Here is a 20,197-nt window from a genome sequence, read left to right as displayed (position 1 = left end):
ATCTAAACCTCGAGAAGCAAAATTCTGAAGCTCTTCAGAGCTCAGTTTCAATCTTATTTTTCTTCTCACTCTGTGGGCTTCTCTTAGGCAATTGTACATCTGTCCTTCAGTCTCCATCAAGCCATGTGTTTCCTACCCCAGTGCCTTTGCATCTGCTATTCTGTCCCAAAGTCCACTTCTCCTCACCTACCTGGGTGCACTTCTAGACTACCTTTCCCAGACTCCTTTGCAGTTACTGTGACCAAAGAATGTACAATTCCAGGCAGTGTGATGTGAACAGAAGTAATGTATACCACTCCCAGGCCTGCCCACAAGAACACCCTCTACATTCTCCCCTTGCTCTTTCCCCTTTCCTATTGGCTGCAATGGAGACGACCACCAATGCAGCACTGTTGGACGTGTGCAGAAGATGGCAGATCTTCTGTCAGAATGGATCCCAGAACGTGGTCCCAGACTGTGTGGAGAAAAGTCACCCCATCTTTCTGTCTTCTTTCCAGTATAGGTACCTGAGCAAAAAATACATTTCCATTGTGTTTAACCCAGGATATATGTGGGGGCCTACTATTATAACAGCATGATTTTAACCAAAACTTAACACTTGCAGCATTGATCAACCACACCACCACCACCATGCACACACACACACACACATACACACCCCTGCACTCAGGCACTCTGCACTGCTCACACCCACTCAATATTCTAGGTCTGTGCATTAAGATGCATCCCTGACTCCTCTCATCCAGTCTAATTTAAGTTGCTCTGTCATTCTTTCTCTCTCCCTACTCTTTCTTGTCATTTTACTTATCACAATGCATAATTACGTATTAACCAGTGTGTTACTGATTTAGAGTTTGTGTCCAAACATTAATTTGTGTGTTATTTATTTAAAGGTTGTGTCCAAAATCAGAACTTTTGCCTGCCACAATAACATACATAGAGGCTATGCAGTGCTTAGCACACAGCAGTTGCTTAACAAATTTTAAAATGTACATGATGAATACATGAGAAACCACCATTAAGAGGATACATGTTTTCATCACAAGACCACAATGCCAGACCAAAAATCTTAGAGAATTGAAATACACACACTGGGGATTTTTTTTTAACCTTTATTCATTCAGAATGCAATTCTGGGCCACTCTACAACCAAGAGAAAACCCTAAACTTTTAAGCAGTGTTAACGGACTACATAATATAATAGTATTGCTCCTATATGTACAAGCAAGAAGTCAATTTTTATTCTTTTCATAAAACCTCTTTGTAAACATGTACCTTTTCTTTCCATCAAAAATGCATTAACAAGATCATGCTTATAGTTAGTCAGCACAAGAAAAAAACGACAATTTATACTGAACTATTTAAGTCTTGCAGTAGAGTGCTCACAATGCCGAGCTGTATCTGTTAACCTTTCAATAGCATTCATTATGTGACATTGTCACCAATTACAGTAAAAGAACTTCACTAATTTTTGAAAGCTAGAATTACTCAAAAAGTTCTGCATTGTAAATAATACCAGGAATATTGCATTTAAGCCTAGGATGGCAAAATTACTTAAATCTTTTCTATACTTTTTTGTGTAATATAGGTAGGAAAATGAATACTAGATAAGAGAATGAAATATATCAAGTTCTTATATTTTTACCTAAGAGGCTATTTATTTTAAGGAATGTTGATTAATATTTAAATGATGAAAAAATAAATCAATGTTAAGTATTAACTGCACAAAATCTAAAAAAAAGACCACATTACATCATACTACATTATATAGATAGATTTAAAGCAACTAACTAGAAGCCTTTTTAAAAATTTAAAGTTTCTGACATCATTTTCCACCATTCCATCAATTCTTCCTTCTCCTCTTCTTTCCTTTCAGAAAATGACTCCAGTTCAAAATCAACCTAAAAGAGAAAATCAAGAGCATATTATTATCAAACTGCATGTTTTTTCTTAATTGAAATAAAAAAATAAGAGCAGTTTCAGTATACACTCAATCCAGCCACCTGAATTAAAGTAAATCCTGAAATTAAAATCTCTTGTGATAAACAAAAGATATTTTCAGGGGAAAAAAAATTCAAAAGCAAAATTCAAAAGCCTTATGTTTGAAATGTCCTTTGATTTAATAGCTTTGAAGACAGATATAATTCAACAAAATTCCTGCCCCAGTCTCTTCTCCTCATAAAAAGATATAACTGGCCGGGCGCGGTGGCTCATGTCTGTAATCCCAGCACTTTGGGAGGTAGAGGCGGGAGGATCACAAGGTCAGGAATTCAAGGCCAGCCTGACCAACATGGTGAAACCACATCTCTGCTAAAAATACAAAAATTAGCCAGGCACGGTGGCGCACGCTGTAATCCCAGCTACTCAGGAGGCTGAGGCAGGAGAATCTCTTGAACCCGGGAGGCAGAGGTTGCAGTGAGCCAAGATCGTGCCACTGCACTCCAGCCTGGGCAACAGAGCAAGACTCTGTCTCAAAAAAGAAAAGAAAAAAAAAAGGATGTAACTTATAGTTAATTTTCTGCCTTTGGTATTTAGTGAGCACCTCCTGTCAGCCTTGAATCTTTTCCTAATGTGGGAGGGAATGTGGAAGAATACAGTTCAGCGTGCTGGTATCCCAAACCACAAGGTTCTTCTTTCCAGAATCTTGAATTTGTTAAAGAAACTGACAAAAGCACGTATGTGTGCAAGCCACTCTCTTTGTGAATGGGAGTCTTCATCAGGTCTAGGAAGAAGCCACACACTCCGCCTAAAAGGCTATTCAAAGTAGGCAGCCCCCCAACCCCAATCCCCTCAGGCCCCATCCCAGATGGAACTAAGAGTTTCTTGATTTGGCCACTTAAACGCCTGATTATTTTGGATCGTGATTACATTGACTACATCCTTGCACTAACACATGCCAGAAAGACAAAGGATCAAAATAGTTGAACCTTTACAAATTGTTCCCAGGGCCATTTTTTCCACGTTTCAGTTACCCAAATATACCTCTTGATTTTAATACATATACAGCCCAATGTAGACATGCACACAATCGAAACCATGTACCAGTTAAAAACTCAAGATATTTTGTTTGCATAAATCAAGCATTTATACTGCAAGTTTTGGGTACATAAGCAAAAAAAATAAATTCTTTTCAAGTAAGCCTTTTAGACTTTCAAGAAATCCTACAGGTATTCCCACGGTCCCAGGCATGAAATACAAAGGTGGTAGTAAAATTCTGCTCTAAGAGAAGTTTTGGTCTTATCACCATCACCTTCCTAACAAACAAATGAGATCTACTTAATTAAGATATGGTTTTTGATAGTACTTAGCACAGAGAGCCTTGCACATAAAATATGCTAAATAAGTGTTTGGTTACCACCTAAAATTTTCCTTTATGCATCATTTTTTTTCAAATACTTATTGAGAAAGGCATTGTGCTAGGTGCTAAAGATAAAAAGGCAAATGAAACATAATCCCATTGAGATGTAAATCAAGGTTAGCAAATAAAAATTTAATTTTTTAAAGTTTTATTTCATTTTCTTGTAAATCTCTTCAAAAACTGAGAAATGGTAATAGAGCTTCATATTAACTTTGCTAAGCCTCAGTTTTCTCATCTGTTAAGTGGAGATAACAATGTTGCCTACCTCATAGGGCTAGTATGAAAATTAAATATAAATCACTTCAGTATGCCTGACAATGATAAATGCTTAATTATTATTATAGCGCTTGGCTATTATTATGATTACTTACCCCAGCAGCAGGGCTGTAAGGAACTGCCACTTTCTTTGTTATTGCCAGATAGCCTGGAGCTGAGGCTGTAAGTTTATAGTTTCCAGGTATAAGCAATCTCCAGTAATCACCATCCTTTGCTGTAGGAAAGCAGAATATCAAATCACAAAGCACATGAAATATGCAGAATTACACAATGCATAATTACGCCATCTAAGGAATACCCAGTCTAGCTCAGTTCAACTTTTTCGATTCTCGATTTTTAAAGTAAATATATAGGGAATTTAATGAAATTTTATTGAATAGGGTGTGAAACTCTCTTTACAGGCTTCATTTCTTACAGCTACTTTATAGATATCAATGTTAAATTGTCTAATAAACCTCGTACGATCATAGACCTTCTAATCACATCAGGAGCAACACAGGTAAAAAGACAGATGAATTCCCCAAGCAGCAGGGTCAGAACATACAGCCATCATGTTTTGATTCTCGCCAGGTGAAGACCTGATGGTCAGAGAATCTTCACAGAGTGTGGGCCAAAGGCAGCCCCTGTAGGATCTCTGAGGCCCTAGTTAGAAATTTAGATTTCTAAAGACTTAGAATACACTGGGCACCCTAGTCCATTCAATCTCCCATTTACCTACGTCAGTGATTTTCAAACTTGAGTGCAAACCTGGGAACTTGGTAGAATGAAAAATCTGATTCCAGCTCCCAGGTTCTGCATTCCTGACCAGCCCCAGGGCAATGCTAAGGTTGCAAGCAGAGGCCACACTTTGAAGAGCAAGGTTTTCGTAGACACTTCACACCTTCTCCTTTTTCCTAACACCCCTACACATCCTGTTCATCCTCCCAGTTGTTACTTTACATCTTATTTCATTGCAAAAATAGGTACAGTCAAAAAAATTAAGCCCCCATCACCATATCATCAAATCTACCTCTAAATCCACATCTCCTTGCAGCTAGTGCCTCAATTGTCTTCTTTGCTTTATAGCAAAATTTCTGGAAAGGTTTGTTCACGTTCTCAATCTCAGAATGGTTCTTCTCTTATTCTGTCTTGGACCCAGTCCAGTCGGGATCCCACCACTCACTCCATTGAACAGATTTTGTCAAGATCCTCTGAACTGCTAAATCCAAGGATTCACTCACAAGGTTCTTCTTAATTAACGCTTTTTCACTCCCTCCTTCTTGAAGCACTTCAAGGCCTCCAGGACAACACACTTCATTTTCTACCTTCAGTTCTATTGCTGGTTCCTTCTTATTATCACCCTGCCCTTGAAAAGCTGGAGTATTCTAGAGCCCCTCCTCTGATTTAATTTCTTCCCACCTGTTTATTCCCTAGGTTAGGTTTTCCTAAACATTTCACATCATGGAATGCAGAGAAAATAAAATATTTGTATGACACATTAGGGCTAACAGGTTTCTTGTGGCAGGGATACTAACGCTGGGTTTCACCCTCCCAGCTAAGGGCTAAGGGGCTACATGGGGTAACATCTTGGCACAGATTCTGGCATACTGGCTGGCACCTAGTGAGCTGTTGATAAATGAAGAATGAATGGAGTTTTAGAGGACAAATGTTAAAGATTTTTTTTTAATCCAAGCTATAAATGTGAAGGTTAAGAAAGAGTTGATGGTACAGAGTGGTTTGAGACATAAGTCAAAGGTTAATTGTCACAAAGTCCAAAAAAAATTGTAAAGAGTTTATAGCTAAAAAGAAAAAGTTGTCATTATTGAAAAGATCCCAACAAATGACAAACTAAAATGACCTGGATCAATGTTTATTAATGGGAGTAGGTAGATTTGCCAGAAAAATGCATCATTTTCCTCAAACTGGGGAAATGGAAATGGAGCTCAAAACCTGGAAGTCACTAACATCGCACCTCAATCCTATAAATTCTTGTTTAACCTTGAATCTCTGCGGATTTATTATATGGATTAAATGAAAAACTGTGTGAGAATTTTTAGACACACAACCCGCAGCAGTTTTCTTCCTTCCTCCTCTTTCCGCTCCCTCCTTCGGTCTCCCCGTTCGCAGCTCGTTAGCACTTCTTAACAGAGACTAGAAAGTCACTGGTATTTTAACTCCAGCAGCTCCTTTTCCTTTGCCTGAAGAACCCTGAAGCAGCCTATGGCACCACCTCCCTGCTCTGGGGCGATAGCTGAGGAAAGGGCGCCACCTGCTGCACCCGGATTTCTAACGCAGCAGCCGCCCTGGGCTCCACTCTGCCTGACCTGAGCCCACAAATGAAACTTCACCAGATCAAAGCTGAGAAACGCTGTAGATATACGAGCTATTTGTTTTGCTTAGAAGAGTATAAGACTTATAATTATGATAATTAGTAATTATGCTCTTGTACATAACGTAGAGCCTCCAGTTGTGGCAAAGACCCACCGGATGTAACATCGTGGTCTATCCCTTCCACGGAGATGGTGGCATTGGCAATTGGGTTACCTTGAAGGTCTCGGACAAATCCTTTAACTCCTCGGTGTATCTGTGAAGGTCAAAAACAACCAAAAACTTAATAGGACCTATAAATTTATAGAAATGGCCTTAAATATGTTTCATATCAAGCCTCTCCTTATTTTCCAGCAAATATCGTAGATCCCCATTGTTTAAGAATCAAGACACACACAAAAGGCCACTGAATTTTTTGTGCATTTTATTCTGCTTTTCCCTAAATAGATAAATGAAAATTAATATCTTGTTTGCGTCCAAAAAAAATACTGTAGTACCTTCCAAATCATAAAAAAGTGTCATATTAAGGGAGGAGACCACTCCTCATATTGTCTTATGCCCAATTTCTGCCTCCAAAGAAAGAAGAAGTAAAAACTGAAAGGCAGAAATGAAATCCACAAGCAGGCAGCCCGGCGCCACACCCTGGGCCTGGTAAAGATTGACTCCTGACCTAATCGGTTATGTTATCTATAGATTACAGACACTGTATGGAAAAGCACTGTGAAAATCCCTGTCCTGTTCTGTTCTGTTCTAATTACTGGTGCATGCAGCCCCCAGTCACATACCCCCTGCTTGCTCAATCGATCACGACCCTCTCATGCAGACCCCCTTAGAGTTGTAAGCCCTTAAGAGGGACAGGAATTGCTCACTCGAGGAGCTGGGTTTTTGAGACATGAGTCTTGCCGATGCTCCCGGCCAAATAATAAAGCCCTTCCTTCTTTAACTCGGTGTCTGGGGGGTTTTGTCTGCAGCTCGTCCTGCTCCAATATGTGTAAAGTTCTAGTCTTAGTGCATTTCATAACTTACTCTTTCAATTTTGGTCACCTGTGTATTCATTATATGGCTACTGTCAATTAACAAGGATATCATAACAAAAGCCCTTCAATATTAGCTCATTCTGGATAAAAAGATATATACTGTGACTGCTTTTGCATTAAATCTATTAACATTATTTTGGCTGACAATAGATTAGTGAACCTCATAATAGAAAATAGAATGTTGATTTAGAAAGAAGAAGGGAGAGCTGCCATTGAGAATAATCCCCCTAAATTAAGTTGTAGTCATCAACTGGCTATTATTTAATACACTGCAATCTACAAAAACTGCTTTTCTCTGTATTTGGGAAAGACAATTCATCTAAGTCAATATGTGTTTGAAGTGACAGAGTTGCTTCAGGTCTTTAAGAAAGTACTGCATCTAGAATATCCAATGGTAATTCATTAAACTTGATTACTTAACAAAATATGCACCAACCTCCCAAACGCTCAGGTTGTGCCTCCCCAGTCGGGCGATAGAAAATAAATTGTCTTTCGCTACTTACGATACTTGACTATTTCCCTACAGAAGACAGATAAGTCTCCTGTAACCCTTTGTCATCAAAGAATAAATTCAGCAGTGGCACACTGTTTTATCAAAAAGATGTCCGTTGTTACCAGCAATATTTTTTGTGTGTGCCATTTTTCTTAAAAAAAATGAAACCTCTCACACACTATAAAAATAACATGTAATTTTTTTAATATTGCAAATAGGAAAAGGCTGTCCCTGTTGTCAGTAATAATGATCATTTTATTGGCAACTAGTATAGTAAAGAGAGTAAATATATTTTTAAAAATTTAAGATTTATTCAATTCTAACTTTTCTCCATAACTTATTTATGAATTAGCCAACCAAAATTGAAGTTTGAAATTTAGCCATTGGAAAACATGACACATGAAAACTTAACTTTCTGAATTAAAAGATGAAAAATCACAAAAAGTATGGAGAAGAAGAAAAGGGCTATATGTAGAGACCCAAACTCTAAATTTCTTAAAATGAGGCCCTGTTCAATAAAACTTAGAAAGATGCTAGCTGATAAAGGAGGATTTACCCAAGTACTTTATTCCTCTTGAGGCACTATAATCCTGAAACTATCAATATTATAAGCCTTAAAGAAAGTTTCTAATTTCCACATCATTGTTAAGTAAGTAAATCAATCACTACAAGAACATATTGTTTGCCTGTATTAGGCACAAATATATTCGGTTAATATTCATGGCTTTACTTTTTTCTGCCTCTGCAATCCAAGACTTATATTGCAGTACGCAGTTTAACAAATAGTTAAAGAAGTAAATGTCTGCCTGTGATATGTCAACTTTTCTGTTTGAAAAATTCCAGTGTAGTAATAAATCTCAGTAGAAGTGTATGGGCTGTGTCAACTCCCCATGAATTCAGACTGGAAAATTCAGATTGTATGGCTTTTGCAAAAGAAATCACGAAAGTCCAAATTTCACTCATGCCTGGAGAAGCTTTTTTACTACACTTGTGGTGCCTACAATGATTGCTCCCCAGATTCCAGGACATCTCAGTTTCAGCGAAGGCTGAAAAAGCATCCAGAAGATTCTCCATTGTTGCTAGGACTGTTTATAGCCCCTAAACCCTCATGTACTTAGTGTCATGCAGATAGCTTGCTGCTAATGAAGATTCTTCGGTCCTGCCGTGCAGCGAGTGTGATTTAATGGTAGGAGAGGAAACTCATTTTTAATAAGAACTCTAGATGATTCTAATGCAAGTGCCCATGAACCATTCTTTTTTTTTTTTTTTTTTTTTGAGACGGAGTCTCGCTCTGTTGCCCAGGATGGAGTGTAGTGGTGTGATCTCGGCTCACTGCAAGCTCCGCCTCCCGGGTTCACGCCATTCTCCTGCCTCAGCCTCCTGAGTAGCTGGGACTACAGGCTTGTGCCACCACGCCCAGCTAATTTTTCGTATTTTTAGTAGAGACAGGGTTTCACCGTGTTAGCCAGGATGGTCTTGATCTCCTGACCTCGTGATCTGCCCGCCTCGGCCTCCCAAAGTGCTGGGATTATAGGCGTGAGCCACCGCGCCTGGCCCGTGAACCATTCTTTAAGAAATTTTTTGAGAATTTTGAGAAGACTCTTTCAAAGCTACTGAGTGGAAGGGAGGCTCTTCTCCTTAGCAAACTCTTTACTCTAGTTAGCTTTACAATTCTAGTCCCTGCAAACATCTCTTTAAAACTCTGCAAGGGATTTCCTCTCAAACAATTACAGAAATAGATCTCCTAATCACCTATTTTCCATGAGTTGTAAACTAGTCCAAGCTTAGATTTTAGGCCCAGGTGTTCAATTACTAATCACCACCATTGTCAAGACAACGATTACAACACAGAACTTCTGGCAGCCCTCACTGATTTTTCATCAGCCTTTGTTTTCCTAAACTGGAGTGTTTTATGATGCAAGCTAGATGAGCTGGTTATAAATACCACTCACTGCTTAGACACAGTTTGCACCCTAATGACAATGCCATATCAAGGTAGACCACATGGATCTGTGGACAGAGCAAATTCTTATTCTGCGTGGCATAAAATAGGATTGTATAACTTTATCCTTCTTCTTTTTCGCTTATTTATATATAAATTGATATTACTGTCAGATGAATTGGATGCATGCCCACCTTCTACCGTAAGTATGACAAATCTCCTTTTTCCTGATGGTAAGAAGATGTATTTTATTTGTTTTGTATTATTTTTTTCTCAAGAACTAAGAGATGATTTAAACAGCAGCTAAGCAGGTTTTTAAATTGTTGATCAGAGTGATGATCTTATTGGCATCAACTTTAGTAAATTTTATAGCACGGCTCCAAGAAGACTTTTCCAAACTCCCGTGACTGGGTTAGGTCCCCTTCTGTGTACTGTTATTGCTCCTTGTAGCTAAGCTTTTATTGTTTTTCAGCCAGCTCTCCTCCTCTCTTGTGATTAGGTATTCTTGTTTCTGACAGCACTCGTGTGAAGCCTTCCTGAGGACGATCACTATCCCCAGTGCCTCAAAGAATGCTTAGGATGTGAAACTAGTCAATACATTTTAGTTGAAAAAATATATACATAAAATTAAAAGCACTGTATTAAGGAGTATTAAGACAAATATTATTAAAAATTTAAATATTATTAAATATTTATTAAAATAAAAAGCACTGTATTTGATATGTAAGTGGAGAACACCCCAATCAGTCCCATCTTACTTCCTCTATCCAAAAACATACTTTTCAGTTAACCTTGCTCTTGGAAGATCCATCCAAATACGGCTCTCCTCAAAGGAGACATTCTGTAGGGGTTCCCACCAAAGTTGTTCTAGAGTCATCGTGGACTACTTATCCTTAGTTTTTGTTATTGGAAAATACCTTTTTAAGCTAACATGCAGCAGGAATCCATTGATTTAAAAAGAATCCTGTGGAATGAGTGTTCTTTAATCACCGTCTGACATCAGTGGATCTATTCCATGATAGTCTCTGGTAAGGTATTACAGTATATGGATATTTGACGTGTGTAAAAGAACTCCTATGCTGATTTTGTTTCTTTTTTTTTTTTTTTTTTTTGTAGAGCAGCCTTTATTCAAAGGAGGCCGTAGCAAGATACAGGGACCACTGCAACAGGGCCTTGCAAGTAATGGTGGAGAAAGAAACTGGATTCAACTCTCGGTTTTACTTTAAAAAAAGTGTTGATTTTATATGTATATGTTTATATGTACATATATACATATAAATACTTAAATGTTTATTTAACAGCATTTTTTTATGTCAAATTAGTTTAACATATCGGTCTGGACTATTTGTTGGCACATGAAACTAACATCACTCTACTTGACTTTAGGTGTAAATGGCCACATTCAGAATAAAATTTGAAGACTGGCAAAGAACTGCAGGAATGAACAGAGTCTTAGGTCTTTCCACCGCCACTGCCTCTGGGGCCAGTGTCTACATACTCTGCAGGGGGTGGGGTTGGCAGAGGACTGGCCTGAGTAGGTGAAGGATTTTATTCTGGCAGATGGTGAGATCCCCCAAAATTCTATATGGACCACATTGGAATGGCTACATAAATGGCTCTCTGGTAAAGATCCAGGCTTCTGTTCTGAAAGTCAGTGTAGCATGGTGATTCTGGAAATAGACAACCTGGATTCGGATTCTAGCTAAGCAACTTCAAGTGAGCTGTCTAGCCTCTCTGTGTCTCTGATTCCTCATCTTTAATTTAGTGACGATTATAATGATGATGATGATGATAATTTCCCTCATAAGGTTGTTGTGGGGATTAAATGCACTAATTATTACATAAAAGGCATTTAGTATAATGCCTGGGAAATAGTAAATGACCAATAAACATAACTCATTATTATCATTATTATTATTATTACCTGTGATGCAGTTGAGTCTAGGGTGAGAAAGATGAGGCCTGTACAGCTCAAAAATTAAAGAGACACTCACTCTCAAGTGCTAATCCTGTACTTGCATGCCCCTAAGATTAAAATCCTCCTTAAATTTTCCATTCTAGGTGCCTCACTTGCCTTACTTTTGTTCTGGTTCTGCCTGGGATGCCTCACGGTGATCAGGGTGGGAGAGAGTCCTAGGATTGCCCTTGCTTAGAATAATACAAACAGAAACAAGAGTCTACATCTTTTCTGTATACTCTCCAGTTTAGTCAGTTCTTGGTGAATAGTCATGAGCCACAAAACCTATGACAAATAAAAGCCTAACTGAAACACTGCTGACACCTGCCTTCCAAATATGGCATCCTCATTCTGCACCAGACGGATTCTCCTGGACTCCTCTTACAAGACCATTGTATGCCAGGTTTGAATGCTTCTAAACCTTGCATTTTTATGCTAGGGACTGTTTTTACCTGCTCAAGGTAGCTAATGAGGGAGTTTTTGTTATCCTCCCAGTAGGTCTTCAGAGTCTCTTCAGGTGGGAACTTCTCACAGCTAAGCTCCACAGTGATCTCAAAACAGTTGCTGCTAAGGTAATTGAAGTCTTGCATCCCTGCCAAAACACCAAATGGAAAGTCAAAATATGCACAAGGAGCCTAAAACTCTACACAGGCTAGTCTTCTGAATCAAGAACCAAGTAAAAGGTACACAAACCAGGGCATTTGGGAAGCCTGTGGGAAAACTTAAGGGAAATCATCTGCTGAAAGGGATTGAACAACATAGGTCAGGGGTTGTTATACCTTAAAAGCACAAACTCTCAGGTTCTTAAGCAAAAGCATTTGCTGCTGCAGAGTGCTAATACAGACATTACCCACCTTCCACATTGCTGGAGTGGGCTTTGGAGAAGACAACAGGGTAAAAGACTTCATCCCTACTGATCTATTAAAGAAATGCACATCCCTCTAAGTCTACCTTTCTAATGGAGAAGAACTTGGAGCTTCATGTGACATGATCTGACATACTATATTGTTCCTTAAGCCCAGTAAATATCATAGTGTATTCCTGAGGGATTGGGAGTCTTAGCAATATACTAATGTCAATCAAGGAAAATGATGAGACAAGTCTCAATCGTTTTAGGAGATTTCTTTGACAAAGTTAAGGATGCGCCCCAGGGACAGGTCTATGCCTTTCTCTGAAGATGATTTTGAGGGCTCCAAATTTAAAGGGGAGAGGGTGGGATATTGATAAGCACAGAGTTTTCACATAAACCAAAGGGGACAGAGGAAAAATGTGGGGAATGTGCATTTTACATAAGATAACACAGACAAAATGGGGTAGGGGAGCAATTGGATACGCATTTGTGTCTGGCAGGCTGGGGTGCCTGCACCTGTAAAGATAAGCTATCAATTTACATGGCCATGGTGAAGTTTTAACAGCTCACCAGGAATTTCCTTGTGGGCAAAATATGGGGGAGGCGTGTAGCCTTTTGTCTTGTAGTCATCTTATTTAGGAACCAAAATGGGGAGGCAGGTTTGTGTGACCCAGTTCCCAGCTTGACTTTTCCCTTTAGCTAAATGAGTTTGGGGTCCCAAAATTTAATTTCCTGTCACACTATATATTAATTCAACAATCACTGAGTATCTGCTACATACAAGATATAATGATAACAATATTTCAAATACCACCAAAGAGAATATTCTGCATCCAGAACTATTTTAATTTAAATCTGACTCATATTAGTAGAGGATGCTGTTAGTGCCCACCAGATTGCTTTTATGGAGGCAGGGCATCCAGACCCAAACTGCTACAGGCGTTGGCTGTTAGAGCTCACAGCTACCCCCCGATCCCTTTTCCAGAGAATTGCTGGTGGAAGCCAGAATCTCCCACCTGGCTTGGGAGTTACATCCTCGTATCTCTCACCCCCAGTTCCTTCTGGCACCCCACAACCAATGGCTGACAGCTATGGAGCCACCAAAGCCTGGTCCCTTTCTCTCAAGGGGAGACAAACCTGCCCCTAATTTATGCTCGAGGCTTCTTCCAATGGCTCAGGCCAAGGCTGGACTTTGCCTGAGACCACACCCCTGTTTAGCTCTATCCTCTTCCTTGCCCTGCTTCCCTCACTTCCCTATAGGGTTTGTCCTAAAAAGTAATCCCTTAATAAATTACAAGCATCCAAATCCCTATCTCAGGCTCTGCTTCTAGAAAACCTGACCTAAGACACGAATGTTATTCACTATATACAGAACTGAAGACTAATGGAGATTCCTTTGACTGTTTAGTTAAGTGAGACATAATCGTTAACTAATATTATTATTATTATTATTAATGTCATTATCAGTATTTAACTGATATAGATTACTTTATATTTTGTTGACAATATACTATTTGTTCAAAAAGGAATTCCAAGAAGTCATTAAAGTTTTTATAAAAACTAAAGTATAAAATTACTTCCATCTGATGTACTAGACATGCTCTAAATCCTAAATTTGACATAGATCATATTTCTGAAGCTATTGGGGAAAGAGTACTAAGTCTGATCTGGATAAAATGCAAAATATAAATAAAAACAGAATTAACATGTATCAGAAAGAAAAAAATCAGAAAGAATATTTTTCTCAGCACATAATTCAACAAAATTAAGCATATTAAACATACCAATACCCTTCAATTAGCTAATGTTGCTTACTACCCTAACAAATTTTCTTTTTCCAGGTGGGCCATAGAAAATTTTTCACAGGCAAAGACAAAAGTAAAAATATATATAAATATCTTCGTATTTCACTCTTCATCCTTGAGTGTTAGTGAAAATACGAGCTCTGTAAAGTCCACCTTGGGACAAGGAAGGTAAGAGAGCTTCCTTGGCTCCCTAGGAAGGGGCTTCCCCCAGCTGCTGTCCCACATGGCAACTGCTTCCTTTTCAGACTAAAAGGCAAAAAGCCACCTGATCTCATAGGGATTATTAGAATAATGAACATAAACTAAATATTCCATGTCAAATACTCCCCATTATCCCATCATTTAATAAAAAAGTACTGTGCATCAGGTTTTGCTAAAAGCCAAAGCAAGCCCTCTAAAATATATATTTACCTACAGTGAAAGAGCATGACTGGCATATACTAAGGATGCCATCTTATTCCCTAAGGCTTGAATTTGAAAAGTAGGGTAGTTAACAATATTCAATTTATTATTTTCCAAATGAATGTCTTCAGTTCATTTCCTGTATCTCTTCAATTAGCATCACAATTTTTAAAATCCACAAAAACAAAATTATACATAGTAATCATTCATGCAAAAAGTCGACTTTAATGGAAGAACTATAGATTCAGTCTACTTTTTAATGATGGAGGACGATTGAAGATTCTCTAAATCTAAATCACTCTCTAAACCTAAATGGTCATTGTAAATAAGCTGCAATCACATAATCAGAGAGCACAATGGAAACTCACCTCCAGGTACACTGTACCAAGCACCACCATTGGTGGTTCCATCTACAAAGCTGCTGTCGTCATCATTCTTGCGACATGGTGGCCGATTGGGGTCAGACATGGCCGGGTTGAAAGAAGAGTATGACCGGGCCAAGCTTTGGAAAATGGCATCATCTGGGGAGGAGCTGTATTCGTGGGCACTACCTAGAAAACAAATCCACAAGATTAAAGAAACGGACACAGACCAAGCAGCACTGCATGTTTTCTAAAGAGTGATTCAGTATTGAGTAATTGCATTGCAGATGTATTTTTTTAGCTACATAACTATGGGAAAGAGGTAAAAGTTTAAATACTAAATAATTACACTTAGTTTTTAAGTTACAAAACTTCCATTCCTAATACTACAAAGTAGAAATTGGGTAGAATGTACATTCCTTTTTTTGTTTTTTTTTTTGTTGTTTTTTTAATTATTATTATACTTTAAGTTTTAGGGTACATGTGCACAATGTGCAGGTTAGTTACATATGTATACATGTGCCATGCTGGTGTGCTGCACCCATTAACTCACCATTTAGCATTAGGTATATCTCCTAATGCTAATTCTACTTATGAGTTGAAAGCTTCGCAGGGAAAGGTAATAAATTCATAGTAAACTAGGCCTGGGAGAATAGGAGGAAGATTTTTATCATTAAAATCTTTAAAAAATTGTTAAAAAATGTACCTATACTAACCTCATACCCACTATGAATCATTCTCATATATACCATTCAATATCTGGTTTTAGATTTTTTTAATCTCCTGTATGTATTATAGAAATAAATAACATATTTTGACACACTGTGTTCTTATTCATGCATTATAAATTATGCAGGCCTACAAGTTTCCCAATTATCAACAAACCACAAAATCTTCAAATTTATTTAACAATGTTATTTCCCCAAAGACATTCTTCAACACTCAGTTTCCAATATCTAAAATTATCATCCCAACAACCCCATTAAAAAGTGGGCAAAGGACAAGAACAGAATTTTCTCAAAAGAGGACATACAAGCAGTCAAAATAATTGGAAAAAATGCTCAACATCACTAATCATCTGAGAAAGGCAAATTAAAACCACAATATCATATTACATGACTTAGAATGGCTATTATTAAAAAGTCAAAAAACAACAGACGTTGGCATGGATTCCCACCAGTGTTGGTGGAAATGTAAATTAATATAACTTCTATGAGAAACAGTACAGAGATTTCTCAAGGAACTAAAAATAGAACTACCATTCAACCTAGTAATCCCACTACTGAGTATGCATCCAAAGGAAAAGAAATTATTATATAAAGAAGACATGTGCACTCATATGTTTATGGCAGCACTATTCACAAAAGCAGAGTCGTGGAATCAACCTAATTGTCCATCAATGGTTGATTGGATAAAGAAAATGTGGTACATATACACTATGCAATACTAAGCAGCCATTAAAAAGAATGAAATCACGTATTTTGCAACGACATGGATGGAGCTAGGAGCCATTATCCAGAGTGAAATAATTCAGAAATCAAATACCACATACTCTCACTTATAAGTGGAAGCTAAACAATGGGTGTACCTGGACATAAAGGTGGAAATAATAGACCCTGGGGACTCCAAAAGCGGGGAGGATGGGAGGAGGTGAGGGGTGAAAAATTACCTATTGGGTTCACTCTTTTGGCGATGGGTACCCTAGAAACCCAAACCTCACCATTATGTAATATATCTGTGTAACAAACCTACACAGGTACCCCGAATCTAAAATTTAAAAAAATAAAATAAATTAATCATCCTGTTTTTACAAAGAGCTAACTCTTCAAAGGCCCCTGAAAATAGATCCAAAGCAGGAAATTCCCTGGAGCAACAAAAATCAAGTTGAAAATATCTATCTGGCTAAAACTTGCTTTGTCTGAAGCTTAACTAAAACTAGTTAGAGAAAGCCAAAGCACCACTTCCCCTCCCTGACACCATCAGAAACAGTTCCAAATGCAAAACCGTGTGAACACAGTAAGACACATGTAGAGATTCACAGGGGCCCTGATCAAGCACCAAGAGGCTGCCCCCATGTTTAAGCCATCTTCTACATGAACCTACACAACTTCTGTAATCTCTCCACTTTATCAGTGTCCAAGAGTGACCCAAGTTTATGACGTGTATTTTCTCCCTTTCTGTTGGCTAGGTACTCTGTCAAGATCACGTTTCTCTTCACCTAAACTATTGAAAAAGTGAGTACTTTTCTGCCAAATAGATATGCCAACACCATATGAAATGATTAGGAGAGCTTCCTGTTAAATATAGTTCTTTCTTCAGGCAAAAATCACTTAAAGTCCAGTTCCTTAAAAAAAATTACAGAAATCACCCTATAAACCCTTGTACAGTATTATAAACTTTGAACCAATTAGAGAAGCAGAAAGAATACCTACCACTCCGCGTCTCATCATATGGATAATTGGCCACAAGGTCTCCTCCATGGAGATTGGCAGAGAGCACAAAAGGAATATCCATAATCCAATGAATGACAGCCTTGGTCTCAGGAGCAAGCTGTTCAGATGAGAGATTAAAAGGATTATAAATTTAATAATCATTGGTATGATCACTTGACAGAAAAGACATAGGAAAGGTAAATGAAAAAACTGAAAGCTGGTCATATTTTAACTACTTTGCGGTTGTCCTCACAGAAAAAAATAAAGGTTCCTACAAGAGCAGCATTCCTCATGTCTAACTTTTGCAGATTTTTAATAAAAAATGTTTCAAAAGTGTTTAAATTTCTTTCAAAGTTTTATTTTTGTGGGCTGCCAGTTTTCCTCTCTTTGTAACTTGAAAACCAGCATGCAACTCACAAATTTTGGAACATCACTGTCTGATCTGTAGTGGTTCACACATTGTTATTATGAATAGTTAAGGAGAATATGAGGAGAAAAGAAAATAATTGAACTGCAGAACAAGATTTGTCCTCTGTGGTGGTTCAAACATGTGGTAAAGTTTATTTCCAAATTTTGCTTACTATTTTCCCAACTTCCCTCAACTACTTCCAACATTGTTCCTATCAAAGAATATTAGGTTGAGTCTCTTTCAGAGTGGACTGTAAAATATGTTTACTTTGGAATGGTCATCTTAAATTTTAAAATAAAGGCAAGTTTCAAGAATTCACGTTAAGTCTTTAGAATGATTCACTGCCCCTCATATCTTGGAAGCAAAACAAAGGAAAAAAGAAATGTATACCAAAGAAATAATGTGGAGCCAAAAGCTTGATACTTTTATGCAATGAGTTTTGAATAGCAACTAGGAAGACTCTCAAACCCCAAGTGCTTCTCTGATGAAAAGAAAAGATTTTACTGGCAACGTGACCCATGCTGTTCTTTGTGACAGAAAATCTAATGGCATCAGTAGGGTTTGATGGTTATAAGATCTCATATTTGTATAGCTCTGCTCAGTTTATGAATAGTTCTCACATGAACTATTTTACCGCACTTCAACATTTGCATTGGATAATGCAAAGATATTCATACCCATTTCACAAGGAGGAATCTGAAAGTTGGGTGTGTTAAATAGCATATCTAAGTTCACACAGCTAAGAGTTCACATCCAGTCAGTGAAACCATAAGGCTCACGCTGTTTTTAGTGTATCAGCTTTAGTCTATTAAAATTATCCTATTTTCACATAAGCTACTCTTAACTGTGTAAAAGTGTGATTTAGAGTAGGAGGTTGTTTTATTATTTTTCATTTGGTTGGTAGATCTTATTTTTGCTTAAAAAAAAAAATGTCCATTGTAGAAAATGTAGAGGAGACAGACAAGAACAAAGGAGAAAATTAAAATTACCCATTATTTTACCACCTAAAGATATCCACTACTAACATTTGTATATATCTCTTTTTCAGTCTTTTCCCAATGTATTCATATAATTTTTAAATGTGATCATTTATATACCATTTTATATACTGCTTTTTTTGCTTGAAAACAGATAATTAACACCTTTTCATGTTATTAAATACCCTTCTAAAATGATATTTTAATGGCTGAGTGGTAGCCAATGTCTGGATATACCATTCTTAAATACTAATAAAATGATAGCTAATACTTATTAAACACTTTCTATGTCAGACATTCAATTCTCCCATTTACTCTATGAAATAGGGACTACATTTTCCCCTATCCTACAGATGAGTAAACTGAGATGTAGAGAAGTTAGGGAACAGCATGAGGCCACTCAGCTGGTACTGGCAGAGGCTGGACTCGAGCCCAGCCAGGCCGGCTCCACAGCTAGTATTAGTAATCTCCAAGAGGTGATACTAGGTTGTTGATATTTTAAAAATTAAAAATACTATGAACACCTTTGTAGCTACCATTTGTCCAAATCTGTACTTTCCTTAGAGAAATCCCTAGAAATTGAATGACTTGGCCAAAAGCTGAGCATGTTTTTAGCTAAAAATGTTTCAGTTAAAATCTATATTAGCTAAAACTGTTTACATTTAAACATGTATTCCAAATTGCATTCCTGTAAGGTACAGAAATATAACCAGAAACAGTATAAGAAGTCTTCCATCTCTAATTTTTTTAAGAACAATGGAATTATTATGTGTTTTAAAGTGTGTCACTTTGACTAATGACAATAGAATTTTTAAAATCTGCATTATTTTAATAAAACTAGAAGTTTTTTATATTTAGTGATTATTTCTATTTATTCTTTTGTGACGTATTTATATGGTTTAACTAATTTTTCTATTGAAATGCATAGCTTTTTCTTTTTTTTTTTTTGAGACAGAGTCTTGCTCCGTAGCCCAGGCTGGAGTGCAGTGGCGCGATGTCGGTTCACTGCCAGCTCCGCCTCCCAGGTTCACGCCATTCTCCTGCCTCAGCCTCCCAAGTAGCTGGGACTACAGGTGCCCACCACCACGCCTGGCTAATTTTTTTGTATTTTTAGTAGAGATGGGTTTTCACCATGTTAGCCAGGATGGTCTCGATCTCCTGACCTCGTGACCCACCTGCCTCGGCCTCCCAAAGTGCTGGGAGAAATGCACAGCTTTTCTTTTTGGCTTGCAAGAGTTGTTTAGTAAAAAAAATTAGCTCTCTACTACACACTATATATATTTTCTAAGTGTGTCATGTGCCTTTCAAATTTTGTAATTAAAATACAGAGCTAATATAAGATATTTATGTTAAGCACATAACGTCAAACCTATTGATATTTTCTTTATGGTCTCTTTGCTTTTCCATTTCATTCATTCAATAAATATTAAGTGACCACTATGTGCTAGTGTCTATACAAGAAATTTAGAAAGTTCTATCCCCCTCTAAGTATTATATCCTTACAAAAGTTTTCTAGTTTCATACTTTTTAAACTTAAATTGTAGTGTCTAGAATTTATTTTGATCTATGCTGATATTTATGAGATGGATT

At 37.6% G+C, this 20,197-nt stretch overlaps 1 protein-coding gene across 1 annotated transcript in view; it reads right to left on the bottom strand.

The window, feature by feature from the left end:
- Positions 1–867: 867 nt before the first annotated feature.
- CPE (carboxypeptidase E) overlaps positions 868–20,197 on the bottom strand; it is a 119,722-nt gene continuing 100,392 nt past the window's right edge. Inside the window, exons 4-9 of the mRNA XM_024245769.3 lie at positions 17,222–17,339; positions 14,796–14,978; positions 11,823–11,962; positions 6,098–6,197; positions 3,730–3,848; positions 868–1,901 (exon numbers count right to left, since the gene is read on the bottom strand). Coding sequence (XP_024101537.2) covers positions 1,803–1,901; positions 3,730–3,848; positions 6,098–6,197; positions 11,823–11,962; positions 14,796–14,978; positions 17,222–17,339 — 759 coding nt within the window. The 3' untranslated portion in view covers positions 868–1,802. The remainder of the gene's footprint in view (positions 1,902–3,729; positions 3,849–6,097; positions 6,198–11,822; positions 11,963–14,795; positions 14,979–17,221; positions 17,340–20,197) is intronic.

This window comes from Pongo abelii, chromosome 3, assembly GCF_028885655.2.
Source record: "Pongo abelii isolate AG06213 chromosome 3, NHGRI_mPonAbe1-v2.0_pri, whole genome shotgun sequence".
NCBI lineage: Eukaryota > Metazoa > Chordata > Mammalia > Primates > Hominidae > Pongo > Pongo abelii.
This window is presented reverse-complemented; position numbering and strand designations above follow the sequence as displayed.